The 17,937-nt window shown below is 40.5% G+C and overlaps 1 protein-coding gene across 1 annotated transcript; it reads right to left on the minus strand.

Annotated features, from left to right (window-relative positions):
* Window positions 1-338: 338 nt before the first annotated feature.
* enpep (glutamyl aminopeptidase) lies at window positions 339-16,887 on the minus strand. The gene is made up of 20 exons (XM_020641253.3): window positions 16,050-16,887; window positions 13,515-13,656; window positions 11,148-11,279; window positions 10,895-11,015; window positions 9,989-10,143; window positions 7,950-8,063; window positions 7,727-7,861; window positions 7,578-7,643; window positions 7,399-7,464; window positions 6,635-6,795; window positions 6,474-6,556; window positions 6,092-6,228; window positions 4,999-5,054; window positions 4,759-4,909; window positions 4,046-4,119; window positions 3,816-3,920; window positions 3,533-3,706; window positions 3,246-3,386; window positions 2,908-2,989; window positions 339-2,529 (listed from the first exon to the last, which is right to left on the minus strand). Exons 1-20 carry the CDS (start codon window positions 16,673-16,675, stop codon window positions 2,386-2,388), a joined length of 2,865 nt encoding a protein of 954 aa, XP_020496909.2. The 5' UTR covers window positions 16,676-16,887; the 3' UTR covers window positions 339-2,385.
* Between the last annotated feature and the right edge of the window lie 1,050 nt (window positions 16,888-17,937).

Genomic DNA, 17,937 nt, shown 5'->3' on the forward strand with positions numbered 1-17,937 from the left:
AAATAGGTTTTCGAATGACTTCCCCAGATTGCTTCAGCATGACATCATGAGCAGAGATTGTATCCAACATGGACGTAGTCTCAGTGACGTCACCCGTCACATTCTGAAGAGACTTTATGAAGCAGAATGATGGCGGTGGATTCTCTTGAGGGATCCCACGGCGTTCACAGGCCAGAAGAAATATGCAATCCCTCCAGCAAGCTCTGGATCCAACCCGGGGTCTCCTCCCAGTTAGACATGCCCAGAAGAGGCGACCAGGAGGCATCCTGATCAGATGCCTGGACCACCTCTACTGACTCCTTTCGATGCAAAAAAGTAGCGTCTGTACTCCGAGCTCCTTCAATTTGTACAGATTTAGTTTAATACAGATACATTCAAATTAGAAAGACAAAAGTAATTCTAAAAAGAAAGCAACAACATCGTGTCTGCACTTTCCTTTGACATTGATGAACAAGCCATTCACAGCTTTGCAAAGACATAGTGAAGTATTTTCATTTTCAGGGTCAAATATGAAATTTGTGACTTTACGTCATCGTTTTTGGCCTACAAATCTCCAAATGAGAACAATTGCAACCTCACATGAAAACCTTCATATTTAGCTTCTCTGTGTTACCCCTTAAAACCCATTTTCTCACATTAACCCTTTGTGTAGTGACTCCGGTTAGCCTCTGTGTGGCAGTATAACACCGACGACTTTAACAGCACTTTACTGTAATGTGATCTTTCATCACTTCACACCATTTCAATAAAATTAATTAAAGGTGAAGAAACCAAAGTTGTTTCAGTAAAAATGTATTAATTCAAGTTAAAACTCCCTCACTTCCATTTGAACACCAAAGGCACAGGAAACAAAGTAAGATCAGGAAGAGCATATCATCAGAATAACACAGGAGGGTCGAACAATCATGGCAGAATAACCCTCACACTGTATGGACTATCCTGCACGCTGCACGTACATCATAAGAGACAAAGTTTGAGCTGAGATTTACGGTCATTATAATTCAATCCAACACAACATTTGCATACATGACTTATTGAAAATATCAAAAGATTTCAATTTTTAACAAAAACATTTAAGAACTTGTATTTAAAAAGGTTTGTACAAGGAGCGGTGGTGAGTGACGTTCAGGGACTGCCGGATAAATGTACATTAAAAAGATATCAACATGCCCATCATGTGCCTGATTGTGTCCTTAATAACGGACAGTGGGAAAGAAACAAAACTATGCAGACTTTGTGACGCAAGTTTCATATAAGAAATCACTTTATGTGTGTATTGTGCACGCGTGAAGAGCATGTAAGTAGTATTTGCATTGGTTTTCTGTTTACAAATATGAAGATTAGAGCGGTTTATTTTCATATATTTGAGGTCTAAATGATGATCAGGATCTGCAGTAGATCGCTTCAGCTGGCAGTCATGAGACAGGCTCGAGTAGCTGCAGTTTAACTTGAAGAACGTCCACTAAAAGTTCTTGCTTTTGCCATTTACAGACTCAGGTTGTTATTCTGTGTCCCGCTACAACACTTTAAAGAAATTACCATTGCATCACTCTCTTCAAAGCCGACAGTCTTCATATTAAAATGCAACCATTTTCCTCTGCAGAACACAAGAACTTCTGGCCCACCCCTGCTTCAATCAGATGTTGGCTTTGGTATTTTAAATGATTCAATTTATTCATGCAGTTTTTGTTTTTCAAGCTATAACACAAAAAAACTGACCAATCGAGGCAGCAGTGGGAAAGCCACTCTTCAGTTCTGCACGGTAAAAGTTTAGCTTTTTTCACTGGAGTCTGGTGGCTTTGAAAATGATTGTCTTATCATCAAAAATCTTGATATCAGTAGGAATCCTTATTCTATCTAACATAGAGTATCTATGGCCAACAGGGTGCCCAGTGCACAGCCTGTACGTCCTCAGGTGTGCACGGTTGCAGAAACATACCATGAAAAATAAATCAAAACTCTGTGGCACATTGAAACTTAACTGTATGAAAAGTTCCTCTGGTGGGCGAACCTGAGGGTGCTACAGGCGAAACGTTGTTTGTTCACAATTAAATACAGTAAAGTTATTTTCAGTGTGCCACAGATTTTTGATTTAATTTCTCAAAGAGAAACTATCTGTGCATGCCTTTAGCAAAAACGAGAACTTCTAGTGGATGTTCTTTGATCAGGCGAATTAAAAAACCAAAGCGTGATACCCTGGCTGAGGTCAGAAGCAATGTACAAGAGCTCTTTGTTCCTCTTAGTCATTAAGAACCAAAAACATTTAAATGGTTATCTAGTCTTTGGCCCTTCAAAAGGAGCATAAACTCAGCCACATCCTGAATTTGGAGAGTGGTAAGAAGTCTGTGAGTAAGTCCAGGCAGCTGCAGGAGACTTTCTGTCTGTTTAGGCGACGTTGTTCAGCCACCATTCAATCTCCTTCTCATTCGCTCTTCTCCATTCAATGTTGTTCCTCACTGTCTCCAGCGCCTGTTTCCGGGACATCTCACCAGCGCCTGCATCAGGTGTTAGACTGAAGAAGTGCTCCATCTGCAGAAGCAGAAATGTATTACAAGAAACCTAGAGCAATCTTTGTTTGGAACATACTGAGCAGACAGTTGTAAAGCAAAATTATTGATAGGCAATCCTGGAGTTGTTTTTTCATCTTTTGGAGCAAAAACACTGAAACTTTCCAGCCATTCATACATTCCTGTGCATGTTTGTATATCTGTGTACACATTTGCAAATCCTTTTACACATTTGTGGATCTATTGACACGGCTTACAAACTGTTTTGGCACCATAAACATCGCCATAAAAACCTGTGGAAACCACCTAAGTTAAACTAAGTGACTAAACCCACACCTTTGCTTTACTCTCAAAAAGGAGAGAATAAAGTAAAGACTAGTTTCTAAAGGCCAGTCTTTACCTTCCACAGCTGCAGCTCTGTGTTGTAGCTGGTGGAGATTCGACCCAATAGACGGCCCAGGTTCCTGTCATTGATGGTGTACCTGTTAAGACAGAACAGAGTTCATCTTGATCGGAAACACACATCAAAACACACTTTTGACTCGATTAGTCTTAGTCATTTTAAGTAAGTTATTTTAACATCAGTCCAAAAATGTTCAGTCTTTATGACGTTTAGTGAATGATGGTAACTGTGCATCTTGAATTTCAATGTTTTAACATTAAGTGACACATGTTATGGTCTTTGTGATGTTGTGACCTTACGATTAGCTGTCACTTCAGAGACCATGGTGCACTCACCTTTTGACCAGGTAGTCCCAGTTGAGTGTGGTCCAGTCCCAGGCCATGCTCTGGCCTAGTGGGTTTAAAGACACATACCGAACCAGAGTGAACAGATCCTGACTTCTCACCACCGTCTCATTTTTAGACGCCTCCAGCAGTCTGTTGGACAGAATGCATTTGTCATCCTTTATTCAAATCTGCGCTTAACTAAGACATAAAAAGGTGCACCATGTGAAATTGAGTTACGTTGTCAAGTGGAAACATAAAAGAAGAGTATCCTAAAGATGTTTTTTCTTTAAACTTACTTGTAAAGGAGTTCCACATTCCCCACAGATGCTAGACCGTACAGCAGCTTGTCCTTCTCCTGAGCCAATGTCGAGCCTTTGTACCTCTGGAACATTGTGTTCCACTTTTCTTCAGTTCCTGAATTCTTCATGCCGTATCGATAAACCAGCAGCCTCAAGTTCACTGCTACATCGCTGCAAACCAAAAAAACAATCAAAAACCTGCAGATTTGGTACTTTGGGTTGCTCAAATGTCTGCGCGTAAGACATTTTGACCCCAGTTCTCCACTTGATATGGTATTACCCGATAGCTCCAGAAATCCACTGGTCAAAGATGTGAGAGGCTTCTTTCAGAGCGGCCTCATCTCCCATCTGACACGCAATGCTGAGGACAGTCTCCCTCAGTAACCTGCCATGTATTTAACATAGAACGGTAAGTTACAGATGCTTAAGCATTCGTAGAGAGAGCAAAGTTTCAAATCAGGAATATTGTAAGCAACAGATCTTATGTGTTGGGCTCTGTTCCTGCTGTACCTCTGTGTCTGTGTCCCTTCATCAGTCCATCCGAGCTCTGTTGAGATCGCTTGAACATGTCTTCTGAACAGTTCCTGGAAAGGAAAACATGGTTCTTGAGTTACGACAAAGAGCTATACAAATCGAACTCCCCAATTATTTTCTTTCAAGGGAAAAACAGGCTATGTTTTTTTTTCTTTATATGAAAGTACTGCTTTTTGTTTTTGCTTTTTGACAGGCCAGATAACTGACATTAAAAGAGACATGAAACATAACAGATTTCTTTATACATTGATGACATACTCTTCTCTCTGAGTGATCCATCAACATGTTTTCTGGGTTTAATCACCATCTCTAACACATTTAAATGTTTTTTTCTGGTTCTAAGTAAGATCAGTCTTTTGGCTGAGCACTCGGGAACTTTACTACGCCAGGTCATTTCTTCAAATAACTTTCTTTCTATTGTACCACTACACCCGATTTTAACTTCAGTTATTCTTGGTTTTTGCAACATAGACTGTGTCACAGTTAAAACAACTAAAACCATCAACCAGAAGACTGACACGACAATTTCTATACATGGCTAGGTAATTGGTATTACTGTAAAAGAGGTACAAAAAACAATATTTAAAAAAGCTTTCAAATCTTTCTCAACTGATAAACTTGAAGGTGAACTGTTTTCTTTCTTTAAAGTTTGACAGCCAAATAAAAAGAGGAGTCATCGGTCCCTTCACCTGAAACTTTTGGTAGAGTACAGTTGGTCCTGAGAGCATGTCCCGAACATAGGCGATGGAGGAGGCCACTCGTTCCCACACTATGTAGTCTTTCTCATTGTTCAGGTACATGGTGAGGTTAAAGGCATTACCGTAATCTATAACGTCTGCCCTAGAAGATGAAATAACACAGTGTTACCAACAGGTGTAAACGACTGAAGGTTTACAAAGTGTATTTTTTGTTTTGGGGTGAGATTTTACCTTGCAAGAGCAAAAACATCATCAATGTAGCTGGTCCGATCAGCCGGATCAAACTCCTGTTTGAGAGAGAAACTGTGTCATAAGGATATCAAAGGAAGAATGTGCGACTTTTTGATCCAGTAGATGTTGCCCTTGAGCACCTGCATGAAACCAAAACAAACTGCTGTTTGGTGAAACATCCGCCACACTGAATCCTCCGTTCTCCTACAGCGGCACACCTCCAACCCCCTTCCATGAAAGAGTTACCAAATTGGAACGCACCATTATTAAGTGCAAGCGGTGGACAAAATTGTCCTTATCTTGAGCTGCATTGTTGTGTTAGCATGCTAATGCTAGTGCTCTTTAGTTTGCTCGTAGCTTCACATTGCATGTAAATTTACACAGACCATCTTTCTCATGACAATGATCTAAAAGCGCTTACGTGATGTTCAAATAAACAGTGAGTACAGTATGTTCTTCTTCTTTTCTCTAGTCCCTCTATTAAACAGCTTTTATACACAAGGGGAGGAGCCAGCAACCGGCTGAATTTCTGCTATATTTATGTGAAAAATGTTTAAGGATGTGTCTTTTGGCAGTGGAAAAGTAACAAGGGTTTGACAGAGATTTAGATAATTTAGTTGTAAAACCTTGAGAAACAAAAGATATTTGATAAGGGTAAAATTGTTTCTTACAGTAATAAAGCAAGAAACAATACAATAGCACACGTCTACCAAAAGGGTTAGACTTTCTGCACGACATCGAGTGAGCCGATGTATGAACACAGCAGGAAATATTCAGGAAAATGTATTAATGTGCTAATGAGTGGATGGGGGTGGAGGGGAAATGGCGTTTATGTCCAGTCACAGGTGCATGGCCAGTGCGATCTCCGTGCATGTAATTTAACTGCTCATGTTTTCTGTTCACCAGTTGGTTCTTAAAAGATAAAAAAAATGGTCTTCATAGCATCCACCCATTCAGTGTCATTCTTTTCACAGCAGAGGAAAAGGGTTAGCAACATGAACAGCATCAAACGAGACCAACAGACCAAGATTTCAAATGAACCTCAAAATGTGTTGGGTGTTGTTTGTACATCTGAGGACATGTTTTTTTTTACCGTGTGGTTGCTTTGTAGCAGCTGACTGATGGTGTTCCACATGTCGTTGTCATGGTTGACTCTGTAGAATCCGATGTGATCATTGTTCACCTTCAGCAGCCCGTCCACATTGGGCAAATAGTTCATGATGGGTTGCTCTAAAAGTCGACACAATCCATGATAATAGTTTATTCTAAGGTGAGTGTAAATGCACATTTCTTCTACAGCATGGATATAAGTAATAAAACCTATTTGACTTTTAAGTCAAACTTTTTGATTTAGCTGAACAGTTTTATTTTGTAATGTGTCAGTATGACAATAAGAGAGAGGTGACATTTGATGTTTCTGTCCTGATAATGTCTCTTTCATTGTTTCAATACAAATCTTAATCTGAGTGCAGTACCTGTTGTGCTCATGTCAAAGATCTCCAACATATTTCTATCGGTAGTCACTGTGTGCAATTTCACTGGAATTGACCACTTGTACCTGTAACAAAATCACACTTATAGTGAAATACAACCATAAAATATTGTGTTGAAAGGGTAGGTTGGTATCTGCACTGACCCAAAAGGTGAAGAAGGCTGGGTGGCATCAGCTTTAGGATCCAGGAGGAAACGCTTTTGGGTCAAGATGGCATTCGTTTCTGAGACTATCAGGTGCAGAACTGGATAACCCATCTGTTTGGTCCATGTATCCATGACCTGTGCAACTGGCAACTTGCTCACCTGTGCACAGAGAGGAAGAATCGTATACTCAAAAATTTAAAAAAAACAAAGCTTAAGATGAGATATAAACACACTTGGGTTACTACACTTTTTGTTCTTCTTTCTTATGAGTACTGCATTGTCTTTCTATTTAGAGAGAAGGCATGAATCATTGGTTTTAGATTGTGTACCATTTCTTCTTAAATAGTCCCTGCTTGCACTTCATATCTGAGCATAAGCAGAGAATATTTGAGTGAAAAAAATCCAATAGTAACCTTTTATATCTGTTTATGTGAAGGTTGAACCAATGGGACACATCTTGTTAACTGGGTGAATTCATAGAAAACAGTCATTTTACTTTGCAAAACATCTGAGTTGCTGATATTCCACTGCCGATTTGGTGGAGCTGTTTGAGTTGTTGAGTTACTCTAGGGATTTTAAAATAAACTATGCATGCAAAAATATATTTGCCGCCCTATAGGGAGACCCTAGCGCAAGGCTCAAACCTTGCCTATGTCGCCCAATTTTCATAATCATTAACTCTTACTCTTACAGTACACTTACACACTCTTGCCTTTAGGCTTTGCACCAAACAAGTATTAAGCTGAAAAATTTTAAACATACATCTGCAAGAGATGCCCAGAAGTTTTCTGTTTTGGCGTTCTTGAAGTGGTAGTCTTTCAAATATTTCTGGTGAAAGAAGAGAAAAACAAAAACATATCATTCATTTGAAACGTTAATTAATCTTAATCAGAAGATGGACATCCATTGTTACATATAGTCCTGAATCGTCTCTGATTTACCCGACAGCCGTCTCTGAACATTTCTTTTCCCATCCAGTCCTCCAGCATCCTGAGTATGGACGCTCCCTGGATAAAGATGGCTCATGTTCATTACAAAGAGTATTTGCGGCAGATCATTAAAACCTTTACTGTGTGAGAACTTTGAGTACCTTGCTGTATGAGATCCCATCAAACACTGAGGTGATCTGTGCGGGGGTTGAAACATTTACAATGATTGGGTGAGAGGAGAGGAGGGCGTCGTCGACCATGACGGGAAGAACGTCACTGATGATCATGATGTCTCGCTGCAATACCACAAGAGAACACACGTTTTTACTCTCAGTATGATCAATACTTTGGTGTGTATTGTGCCTTTTCATGAGGAGATCTCACCATTCCCCAGGTGGGCTCAGTACTCTCTACACCGATGTACTCAAAGAAACTGGCAAAGCCCTCGTTGAGCCAGAGGTCGTCCCACCAATCCATGGTTACGATGTTTCCAAACCACTAGAGAAACATTTCATTTATGAGTTTGAGGGGAGGAAATGTCTTTACATGCAGCATTTATATGAATAAGTTAACCTGCCAGAGGTTCTCAAGGTAAAAAGCCAATAAAAATATTGTTGAAAACTGCTCTTGGACATTCAGACCCGATACCAACCTGTTCAAAACCAATATAAAGGTTGGCATCCACGGGGTTAATAAACCCTCTGGCCCGGAAATACATCGATAAAAAATCCTTCATTACCTCTGCAATAACCATTCTGAACAAAATCAAATAGACCCCCCTTTTTAGAAACTGTTTTTTTTAAGTCCTCTTTATACTGCACTTTATGTTTGTAATGTAAGTTGTATTTATTGTTGTGTTTATTGTCCTTCAGGTCAACGACCCCAGGGCTGTAATTAATTAACAATTCCATTCTCCTTGATGAAGATATTTACAATCAGTAGCATTTATTAATTTTTATTAGGGAGTGTGGCATTGAGTTTTGACTATTAATCATCTTGCTTGCCAACCTGGTTTAATGATTGAAAGTACATTACTTTTATTATCTATTTAGAAGTTCTGTCTCATGCTCAGCAGGTCAGGTCACGTTTGAGTCACGTTTATTCCTAAGTGCAGTGATGGATGTGCAGTAAGCCATTCCCAGTGTTTGGTGTGAAGCTGCAGCTTGGAGCCAAGAGAAGATTTAACCAGAAGGACAATAAAGTTTATCTTATCTTGTGTAAAATCAATAGCAACGCTGCACTTCCTGCTGCAAAGCAACCTTATCATTATGTTTTTCAGACCCTCAATGGTAGACTGCAAGACGTCTACACATCAGACACACCCTGAACACAGCACAACACCAAAATCCAGAAAGAGGGCCATTTTCTACGGATAGTCAGACATAACTAAAGGGTTGAGAGGCATTATTTCTGCATGTTTATTTTTAAGGAAGTCCTTATGATTCTGTCCCTGGCTCGTGAATGTAGAAAATCCAAACTATAATAATGATAATGACAATTTAAGAGCCAACTTTTTAAAATACTGAAAAGGCTGAATTAATATTAAAGTTAGTTGTGGCTAGATAAAATGAAATCTAATTCCCAAAAAAAACGGGACACAATAAGTTTTGACTCGACAGGACAATTGAGGGTCTGCATGTTTCCACTTTAGTAACTCGCCCATACAGGATGTCTACAATAACCGTAGACTGCATGTGTTCTGCATGTGCTTCATAAAAGCTTTTCAGTCCAGAAGACTATTTGTACATTGCAGTTCATAAAACTTTATTGACTGGCTCAAAGCTTCTTATCTCCCATCACCGTGAAACAGCTGACATAAGGAAAGAAATGTTCCTGGATTATGTTGTAAAAAGCTCAACAGTAACCACATAAAAGGATTTTAAACATTCACATCTCTGAACTCTGAGCTCTTCTTGTCAATCTTTCCATCGATGTCTGACATAAAGATAAAGGTACGCTTCAACAAAACACGAGTGAGATGACTGGATAAACCTGCAAGAAACTACAGTCATGGAGGTTAGCGTATAGACAAACTATTTAACACCAATCTCTGAGCCCATCAGTCGATGTTTGTTGCCTTGATGAAACAGATGTCGCCACCAGTTAAACATAAACGCTTTCCAGCCAAGCCTTTCTTTTCTGTTTACCATCCAGTTGACAACTTGAGAAGTGACCACGTGTTCAGATTCAATTTAACCCTCCAGATATGTTTGCAAAGTCTGCCGAGGGACTGCCTAGAGCTACACGTTTATTAAAAGATGAGATGACAGTTGAATTTATGTTTTGATCTTCTTAATTTTAGAAGGTGTAAAAGTCTAGCAAGTTATTTCCCAACGCTGCATCCAAGTTCCATATATAGGCATGTCAAAGATTACAGCATGAGTTTTATTATCTTGCAGGATAAGTTATAACTAAGAGGATACCTGGTGAACCAGCTCGTGGGCGATGACGCTGGCCACTCGCTGCTTGTTGCTGGAGGAAGACTGGTTCTCATCATACAGTAGGTTGGTCTCCCTGTATGTGATCAGGCCCCAGTTCTCCATGGCACCAGTACCAAAGTCAGGGATGGCAATCTTATCTGGATAAGAACCACACAGAGAGTCCGGTGAGGTCAGTAACATAATGTTGTCACGTTGATGTCACCCATGCCATGGGCTTCTAAAGCGAACTTTTGAAGCCCAATCGATCACGTTGGCCGTTTTGGAAATGCTTACTCAAACTAACTTTTGTATCGAGCAGAGAGATGGAGCTGTGGTGGGCCTTAAGCCTCCGAATAAACAGCTACAACTTGCCCGCCTGTCAGTCAGATCAGACACGCCCCTTATTATGACTCTTAGCCTTAATATCATCAAAAAGGACGAGTTGTAAAATAACATCAAACCTGTTCAGTGTGTGCCAATAAAGACATGCACTATTAGACCACAATCATTTTTTTACTTCTGCAGTAAAAAATGAGCATTTTGAATGGGTGTGTATGTGACTTCCTGGGCTTTGCCAGCCAGTCTCAAGTGGACACTTGATGAACTGCAGTTTTTTGACCTTCTGCATTTGTTTAATTTGTCAACCCTGGAGGTTGCCGATTGGTCCAACCAGATGTTGGATATTTATTCAGCGGAGCCCGTGCTTGCTGAGCTGACACATGATGGTCATATATCAAGGCTATCGGGGCGGCTGAACAAGCTGTTGGATTTGATGAGTTGGGTGAGGTGTGCTGTGATTGTCATAATAGAAGGTTAATTACATTTAAGTTTTAGCTTATGTGACAGGTTCCTGCCGAAGTGGGGTCTTGAGGTGTCCCCTTGATAAAGAAAGAGTTTGTCTTCACGTACCCAGTTTTTTGATGGAGTATGACATGTTGAAATAACCCTCAAAGTAGTCAAAGATGTCCTTGGTTTTGTTGGCCGCGTATTCTGCAGTTTTCAGCTGAGTTGGCTGAGCATAGATTCTCAACTGTATCGGCACAAGGAGATAAAACGCAAAAGGGCGCATGTATAAGTATAAATCTAAAATGAGATCTTGTGTTAACACTTACTACTCAATGTACATGATGGTATTAAAAGAAAAACATAATGGTACACTCACAGGAATTCCTGAGGCGGAAATTCTCTCCACGAAGTTAAACTGGTGCACAGCAAAACATACCAAATAAGTGCTCATGGGAACGGACATCTGAAAGGAGGTCTTGAGTTTGCCAGGCAGTTCCTCAGGGGGTCCCTGGAAATGCAGAAGACGGGTTAATGTGGATGTCACTCAGACTATGGAGCTGGGTGGATCCCACAGCCTATAAACAGTGGCACAAGATTGATTCCTTTGCTTTTAGTGTTCAAAGTGTTCTCTCCAAGCCTGGCTTCCTCTTTTGTTTTATTTCCCTGCCACCAAGAGGGAAAATCAGTGTCTTTCCACCTTCAGCAAACATTCACCAGTCTAATTGGGTTGTGAGTAGTTTTAATGGCAAAGTATGAGCAAGGGCTTAATAATTGTGTGTGCTGGTATAGAACAGCTTTCCCAGACAAAATATTTGTTTACACAATTGGGAGCCTTTAGTTTGAGCCAATAGTTGTCTTTAATAGTGTCCATTAATAAAAAATCCCCAGTTTTGTTCTAAACAAATATATTTCAATAAAGCATTATCTGAGTATGTGTACTTCAAATAACTATGGTTTTTCTTCCTGTGAAATGTTTCAAATGTCTGTGGACTCATCCTGCACCACTTAAAAAGCCTTTCAAGTTCACAGCGATCCAATCGATACCATCCCAAATGTCCCGACATCTATCTTGTGATTGGTTCTATCCAATTTCAGTAGCAAATGCTCAGAAGGGTGCTGTCTAATGGAACCAGGGAATTTACGCCATGCCCCTTCCACTTAACAGGGTACGCATTTAACTTACCAACGTCAAAGATCCCTCTTTATGATGGAGTTTGATGCTTTTTTATTCTGAGACTACCCAACCAATGAGACTCTTTTCATTGACTTACTACCCTACTACTAGCCCTACTGCTTTTAAATTAGTATAGCATCCACAATTAAAACAGGACAAAGAGTAAAACCAGGCCATGCTTCTCTTCCTCCTCATCATTTCTTATTGCTAAACATTAGAGCTATCAAACCAATCATGACACCTCTTATTTTCTTGGAAATAACTTAAACCCTTTAGTAATGTAATTTTCGGTCATAATTGGCTATAATCCTATTGTTTTGCTTTCTATAACAGCTGTTTTGCAGTTAACAACCCCCTTGCCACACAAAATCACAGTCCGTCAGGTGCCCTCACGACACTTTGAGGTTTGGCTGTTGGCAGGTCTGTAATTAAAGCGTCTGGGTTTCCTGTCTGAGTGCATCTGTCCACGTCTGGTAATGGTCCTCAGCTCTCTGAGTTCTGTCCTTTGTGCTGTATATTTCAATAGGACTGCAAGTAGAACATATTGTCCTGTCTGTAGGTCCAACTACAAACTGATTTCCTGTTTAACCCAGAACTGTGTTCTGTCCCAAAAATGTATCTTAGCACAAAAGATTGTCTCTCCATCAATGACTGAGTAGCTGTGGGGGTCAGAAGGTTGTTTTTCTTACTAAAGGTGAAAGTATGGAGGGATTAGTTGGCACTTAACTACAACAACTGATCTTTGCAACTTACTGCCAGGGCCGGTCTGGACCCCTTCCAGACTGTGTGTTCCTACTTGTTCTGGTGCACTGAGCCACTTAAACAGAACAGAGCAATAATTAATTTCATCAATTACTGTAAGCCTGTTCTGTTCCTGCTGTGACAAGTCAGAATAAGGGTTATATAGTATAATAGGTACCTCTTGGCCTGTCCATTCGTACATAATCATCCGCTGTTTGTGTTGGTAAACAAGTTTCCAGCGGCATCAGTTGTCAGGGAGGTTTGACTTTTGACAGATTAAAAAAACATCCCTGTTTAAACTCTCTCTGGTGACTTTTGTGCTAAGATTTATTTAAATGGCCTTGTTCAGACGGCCCGAGGGTTAGGCTCGGGTTAAGACGTAGGGTCAGCGTTAGGGTTAGACTTTGTCCCTTGGGTTAGGGGTTAGTGGTAGGGCTTCTTTCGCTAGATGCCATGACGCTAACGTTCGGGTTTCGTGTCTTCTTTCATCAATTCCTATTTGACAAACATGAGGACATGAGTGAGAAAGGTACATCAGATCAGAACAGAGCAGAACCCATGCTGCTGTTAGCATCGCACAATGGAGGACATCAAAGATAACAAGGTGTGATGGAAGAGTTCTGCACCGCTACTTTAGATGATGTCTGGATACAGTACAACTGATGGCTTGAAACCTTTGCACACAGTCCGCCCTGATGATCTCACTTGAGAAATCAAATCTAATTTGCCCACAGTTTGGACAAAGACATTTTTGGCCCTGCAGGATTTTAAAGTGAAAATCTATACTTTCAGTATTCAAGTGTTTTGTGTTTATGAATTGAGTCCTACCTCTGGTGGCATGTTGGATAGAGCTCCATACTCCTTTGGATGAGTGATGGAGACTTTGTAGGTGGCCTTCTTGTTGGGTTCATCGAAGCAGGGGAAGGACTTACGAGCATCTGTTGGCTCGTGATCGGTCGCTGCGATCTTTCTGGTGATCAAATAAAGAACAGAGTAATGCAGAGAGACCTGAGGCTTTACATCTTTTTTTACCTACAGTTTTTTTTTTTGTAAATTGTTTAGAGATATGCTTCACACAAGGTTTGTGGTTGAGACCACCCCTGATATTCTGCACCAGTTACTTCCCCTGAAAAAGACTGATGTCCAGAGCTTTTATGATTTAGTATCAAACTGCAGACCCAAAGAACTCAATCAGGCCAGTGTTTGCTATAAATGTAAAGACCCTTACCCAAACCTAAACTACAAAGTGATACTCAGTAAAATCTTTTGATTCATTGTAATTCCCCAAAGACTTAAAATGTGGCTTGAATTAATCTCACTTTTGAAACCCACTTGTGCGGCATAATCCACAAATCAGCCAGCCAATGAAAATATGGACAAACAGAACTGAAGAGGGGTAAGTATCTGTACTATGGCTGTTTGAAAAGTTTCTAAGGATATGTTGGTCATTCTTTTTCTGCAGTCCAAACATGCACCATTCATCATAACTGACACGAATCCAAGCTGAGCACAGCTGCTCTCTATAAAATAGCACACTTCTAACTTTGGCAAACATTTAAGGCGGATTCAGTCGAGCCAGCTCTCATTACTCAGTAGTATCCATTGAAAGAAAACTCCTTCGAGCATGCACTTAAGAGATTCTCCAGATGGTTGTGTGAAAAATGAGAAAGGAAAATTGAAGGGAGGACACTCACTTAGCTGTCAGTTTGGTATTGATGATTGTAAGATTAACCTACTCAAACAATGGAAACAGTCTTATTTGGTATATAACTGCTTGAGCCCAAATAACTGAATGTTTGGATATTGTTTGCTTTTTAAAATTTAGTAACACAGATAATGCAATAAAGTCTATCCTATCAACTTGGAATGAAAGATAAGGTAACATAATAACGTATGATATGATATCATATACCATCGCATGGCATCATAACGAAAAGTAACGCAACTTCATGCAACATGAGATAAAGTAATGTCATATCATATCGCATGGTATTATATCGAAACATATCATAACTTAACATATTTTGTCATATCTTATTGCAAGGCATCGCATCGCATTGCAACATATCATAACGTATCCTATTGTATTGCATCGCAATGTATCATATCGTAACCTATCATATTTTTGCTGAGTGTGTATATATCTATTTTCTGACAGTATTTTTTTTTAAAGAAAAAAAGACTTAAGACCCAAAGTGTTTTAACTCTGAATATACCCTTACCCACCCTGTGGAACCCCTTCAGAATGTAGAATACCAATGTTTATACATCGATATTTATCTGTAAGAGTTCATTGCATTACTACACAAAACTATTTGGGTCACAATCAGGGACCTTTTAATCCTATCAAAACATTCAATTTTGTGGACATTTGAGCTGAGATGAAGGTAAAAAGCAGAAACAAAGAGATGTATTTTTTGCATTAAGAGGGATTTTAGTTGTCCATTGACCCGCCTGGAGCTTTTTTATTTTCTTTCTCAGACTTTCTAAGAAGATGGAGTTAGCTTTGATTGATTTTGCAGCTCAGCCACCTTCGATTTAAACCATTACACATCTGTGAGAACCAAGATATAGATTAAATTGATTTGTTATTGTTGATATCAAAGGTTAAGAATGAACCGTTTGTCTTAAAAGAATAACAATGAAAGTTAACCAGCCAACTCAAATAGCCGTTTGAATGATTTATGGATACATTTGCTGGGAGTTAATGATTTATAATATAAACAAGCTTAAATAGTAACAAGTGTGATTTATTTGGTCTGTCAGGAAAATGCTGTGTTGTCATTTCCATCCGCAGACTGTTTATATGGACAAATATAACCATAACTGTTACATCAGACATGAGAGAGAAACCTGGTCTGGTTTAGGCACTGGTCCAGAGTAACAAAGAGTCCTCTTATCTGAAACATCAGCTGATTGTTGCCTTCTGATAAAGAAATGAATCTGAAGTCTGCTTAAGACAACTCTATATGAAATTCAGTTTTGCAACTGTTTCCTGAATTTTAAAATAATTAAATTTAAAGAAGGTGAGATTTGGAATATGTTTTTTTATAGGACATTGAAAACTATTCAAAGAAAAACAAAGATTGAATCTGCGTATGATTGAATTAATATGTAAGCAACTTTAGGACCACAGCAACTTCAGAGTAGAAGCACACAATCAGACTGAATTTGGGGAAAATGTGGCTGAATAAAGATCTAACATGGTGCGGCAGTAAGGGGATCTCTTATTGGTCATTTTATCACATGTCTTACTGCTAAAGGTTTAAATGAAAAGGAAATAAAGAGTTAAAGTCGAAATCCTGAGAGAACAACCAAAATGTATCAGTATCAGAGTAAAAAAGGCTTCTGTAGAGAACTTACTTTTTGACCCCCTCCTCAGTGTAGATGACCCTGTAGAATCCAACGACGGAGCCGTTAAGCCAGCCTTGGAAGTCCAGGCTGAGCACGTACACTTCTCCTGGCCCGGTGATTTTCAGATCCTCGGTGGCCTCCACCACCACATACTCATGCTTTTTGTATTCAAAGCATTGTTTCACCCCCACCTCCTTCTGGCCCCCCTGGCTAGATTGCATCCTCAGCCGGGGTGGGGCGCTGACAAACGTCTGCCTGATGTGGAGCCACAGGTGGCGGGTCACCTTGGTGACCTCCACATGAACCTCAACAATGCCGGTGTAGGTGTCGTCGTCAAAGTTGGGCTCCACATGGAGGTCATAGTGGACCGGCTTCACGTATTCAGGCAGGCGAAAGTTACTCCAGTCCCCACTGGAGTCAGTGGAAGGCGTGCAGGGGCCTCTGTCGGGCGCAGGGGGCTGTGTAGGCTCTGGTGGTGTTGGGTTTGGAGGGGGGGATGTGTCTGACCCGGACAGACCCACCCCGAGGCCCACAGCCAAAGAGCACACCACCAGCATCACACAGATGATGCCAACATGCTTAGTGCGAATGCAGTAACGCTTCTCTTGGTTCTCCAGGTCCATGCTATCCACCATGGTGACTCCAAACTGTGAAAAACCTCTCCAGACTAAAACACGACTTCCACCCTCAGCTGACCAGGAGTCGGAGCAGCAGGATTTGGCTCCAGCAGTTTTGAGATTAGCAGTGCGAGCTGATCAAAAGCTTGCCTCTGAGCTGTTTAGGGGTGGAGAGAATAAAGAGGAGGAGAGGTGAGGAGAGGGAAACTGTCAGCCAGCAGAGAGACTTTGACAGATCAAGTGAGGGATTTATTCTGTCCTTGGTGCTGCTAACACGCCTCCTCTTGTTAAACATCTACAATCTGCCTGTAAATCAACAGCTAAAGTTCAACATTATGAGCTACAGAATAATTAAATGTTGTTCTCCGTCTACATGCATGTACAACTACTAGCTTTAAAAATCAGTGAACCCTGTGGCAGTGATTTCAATTCACAGAGGGAAAAGTCTATTGTTTGGAAATGACTGCAGCTGCATTTGCTCTTTGGTCAACATAAAAGTGATGCAACTGAGTGACATGGGTGAAAAAAGCTTGTATTATGTTGTGTAACAATCAGTAAGATCAGCAGATTTGTATGTATCAGCAACAATTGAAAATGGAGATAAACATGCTGCTGATGATATTTCATTCACACATTGGGAAGCTGATATTTTAGTGAAGAAATTTGGAATCCCAATTAAATAATCCCAAATGACTTTGTTGACTTCCAGAACTTTCGTCTCGGCCATAAGAACTTGGCTAAATTCCTATTTTCCCCCCAATTTCTCAGATTGTACTTTACGCTAGCCAAAAACTTAAAGCAACAGTATGTAGGAATTTCAGGTTGGTGCCGACCGACGGTTTCGGAGTGCAACTACACTTGTCCTAAAACACATGGTTGTTATGGCTGCCGGTCACCGACAACGTGCATTTGTTGACAAGCAGATGGCTCTTTATACCTCCTCTCTAGAGATAGGACAGTGGCCAGAGTCAGAAATCGGGGATGACATGCAGGAAAGGAGCCACAGAACCTGAGCCGCCTGCCTGGTTGACCAGAGCCTCCGTACAGGGGGCGCGCACACCAACCACTAGGCTACCAGCGGCCACCTACATTTTTAAGTCCCAACTCTGTACATTAAGATCTACACATTTGAAAAGATGTTTTTTTTCGCCCAACTCTTGCCACCAGGGGGCGATACGAGGGGAAGCTAATAGGCTAAAGATGGTTTCAGCTGACTAGCTTTCTGCAACTTGCCTGACCCTGAGTCACTTCCTCATCTTTATTGTCTTTGCTAGTTTCAC

This window comes from Labrus bergylta, chromosome 18 (genome assembly GCF_963930695.1).
Source record: "Labrus bergylta chromosome 18, fLabBer1.1, whole genome shotgun sequence".
Taxonomy (NCBI): Eukaryota; Metazoa; Chordata; class Actinopteri; order Labriformes; family Labridae; genus Labrus; species Labrus bergylta.

Coding starts and splice junctions, on each gene's coding strand:
- enpep (XM_020641253.3), bottom strand. CDS start 16,675: ATGGTGGATAGCATGGACCTGGAGAACCAAGAGAAGCGTTACTGCATT. Junction 7,862..7,949: donor CTGAGCCCACCTGGGGAATG/GTGAGATCTCCT, acceptor GTGGTATTGCAG/CGAGACATCATGATCATCAG. Junction 7,465..7,577: donor TGTTCAGAGACGGCTGTCGG/GTAAATCAGAGA, acceptor TTCTTTCACCAG/AAATATTTGAAAGACTACCA.